This window comes from Tarenaya hassleriana, unplaced genomic scaffold (genome assembly GCF_000463585.1).
Source record: "Tarenaya hassleriana unplaced genomic scaffold, ASM46358v1 Cleome1, whole genome shotgun sequence".
Taxonomy (NCBI): Eukaryota; Viridiplantae; Streptophyta; class Magnoliopsida; order Brassicales; family Cleomaceae; genus Tarenaya; species Tarenaya hassleriana.
Genome location: NW_010960187.1, coordinates 6068888 through 6071176, shown reverse-complemented (window position 1 = coordinate 6071176; position 2289 = coordinate 6068888). Strand labels below are relative to the sequence as shown.

General features: G+C 36.7%; 1 protein-coding gene across 1 annotated transcript in view; it reads left to right on the top strand.

Moving 5' to 3' along the window:
* The first annotated feature begins 1871 nt into the window (after positions 1 to 1871).
* The window catches only part of LOC104814550 (cysteine-rich receptor-like protein kinase 11), a 3205-nt gene continuing 2787 nt past the window's right edge, over positions 1872 to 2289 (top strand). Inside the window, exon 1 of the mRNA XM_010542657.1 lies at positions 1872 to 2288. Coding sequence (XP_010540959.1) covers positions 1907 to 2288 — 382 coding nt within the window. The 5' untranslated portion in view covers positions 1872 to 1906. The remainder of the gene's footprint in view (position 2289) is intronic.

Sequence of the window (2289 nt, the reverse complement as noted above, 5' to 3'; positions counted from 1 at the left end):
CCCCCCCCCCCCCTCGCGGCACTGTGGAGTGTGCAATCTCTCTCCCCCTCTCCTCTCTCTCTCCTCTCTCGTTTTGCTTTTGCTTTTTGTTGTCTCTGTGTCTTTTTCTTTTCTCCTTCTACGATCAACACAGTTGTTTCTCTTCCATGAAGTGACCCTGATGAAGAACAAAAGACAATCTCACCCTCCTGCAGTAACTGTTGTCTCCTCCTTTTTTTACTTGTCAATATCATAACTTATTTTGCCGATTTAATATTTTACAAATTGGTGTTAAAGTTTTGGTATTTACATTAATTAAAATCATTCCTAAACAACTTGAAAGTTTTATCATTTTAGCATTAAAAAAAATCTAATTACTTATTAGTATAACACATTGCTATGGTTTTTCACACTTTAATATTTATTTAAGAAAAAAAAACTACAGTGTTTTTTTTTAAAAATTAAATGGCATGGTCCATTTTACCATATTCTGATTGGACTTCATAAAAATATTGACAAAGAGATCTCAATTAGATGGAAAAGGATAATTTAGTCATTTGAAACACAACAAATTCAGTAATTAAATGACAATTCGGTAATTAAATTAACCAAAGCATTGTTTCTCGGGAACCTTCACGTGGGATTCCTCCCCCACTCTCCCAACTAAATTTCCTTGTTTACCCAAAAAAAAAAAGTTTAAACCGTATGACATAATTAATTATTGGTGTGATCTCCCTTGTGGTGAAATTACGGAAAACACCCACCAACCAGAATGGGCCGCTTCGGGAATTGGAAGGCCCACTTTTGACCGAAGACCTTTTTCAATTCTTTGGGTCCAAAGTAAACAGACAGAAACGCTCCTTGGGATTTGGAAATGTGAAAACTTTCTCGTTTGTTTTTATTTACCGTTTGGAACTCTCACTACTGTTCTAAAAAAATGATTTGTGTATCAATTTCGTATGTGGGTTAATTTTGAATTAGGTTTAAATATTTTATACGTTTTGATCTATTACAATAAATTATAGATTTAACAATCTTAAAATTTGTCTTTTCTGTTATCGTTGATTTGGTAGTTTTAGAAATAAATTTTGTTCAGAAATGTATAAAAGAACGAACCATTTTTTTTGCGACAAAGATATTCTAAACCGTAACCAAATACAAACTCCACTCAAATGATGATGATGATGATGATTATGTAACCTAAAAGTGAAAGTTTTGGCATCCGGTCTGAACCGTTAAACCGGATGTGCTAAACCGGGATCAAGGGGCAAAAAGGTAAAATGACAATAACAAAGTACTGTGGAGGGGAGGGGTAAAATTGTAAAAGCAAACTTCCATGTGATTTGGGTTGGGCGGGAGAGGAAGCAAACTCTGAAAATGTCGAAGCCGTGTGTCCAATCTTCTCCCTCATCGATTTAATTATTTTTAATTACCCTAAATTGGTGAAACTGAAACATACATTATTTAATAATTACAAGGAGATCATTTTAAAATTTTCAAGAAATAAAAATCCTCACAAAGGCTCCATAATCTCGTATTAAATTTTTCTTTTTTTAATTTTTTAAAAACATTTTATATTCCTTGTTGTTAGTGCGCATTCATATCTGATGCATCGCATCATTGAGCAACAAATATCCGGACCAAACAAGACCAGTCCAGTTCACATCTGTCTTGGATATTATACTGGTTGCGGTCTGTGCAAGAAACTAATATTGACCCCATTTTCTTACTTTGAAAATTTCTAACTACGTTAATTTACAATATCCACATTACAGTTTCCATCTTTTTTTTTTTGCGTGAAAGTCAACCTGCGAAAAAAAAGAAGAAGAGTAAACATATATACCGTATAGATATATGCATGCGATGTCGTCTTGTCTTCATTCCCAGTTCTAAAGACCTACCAGAATCTCTCTGTGTGGTCTCCAAAATGGGTCAGAAGAATCTGGCGCCAATCCTAGTCTTCGTCCTCGTATCCTTTGTTTTGGACGCTGTCTCTGCACAGATATGTGTAGGTGCAGCGGGATCTTTCAGACCAAACAGCACTTACGACGTAAACAGAGGCATCCTCCTCTCTTCTCTTGCCTCCAACGTCACCTCTCAAAACGGCTTCTTCTTCAACGCTTCCATTGGTCAAGTTCCTGACAGGGTTTTCGCAGTGGGGATGTGCGTCCCGGACGCTAAACCGGAGCTTTGTTCTGACTGTATCAGAACCACGTCGGACGATCTGATCAAGAACTGTCCGAACAGTACGGAAGCCTACTCTTGGTTAGGTACTGAAACCCTTTGTATGGTACGTTATGCCAACCGCTC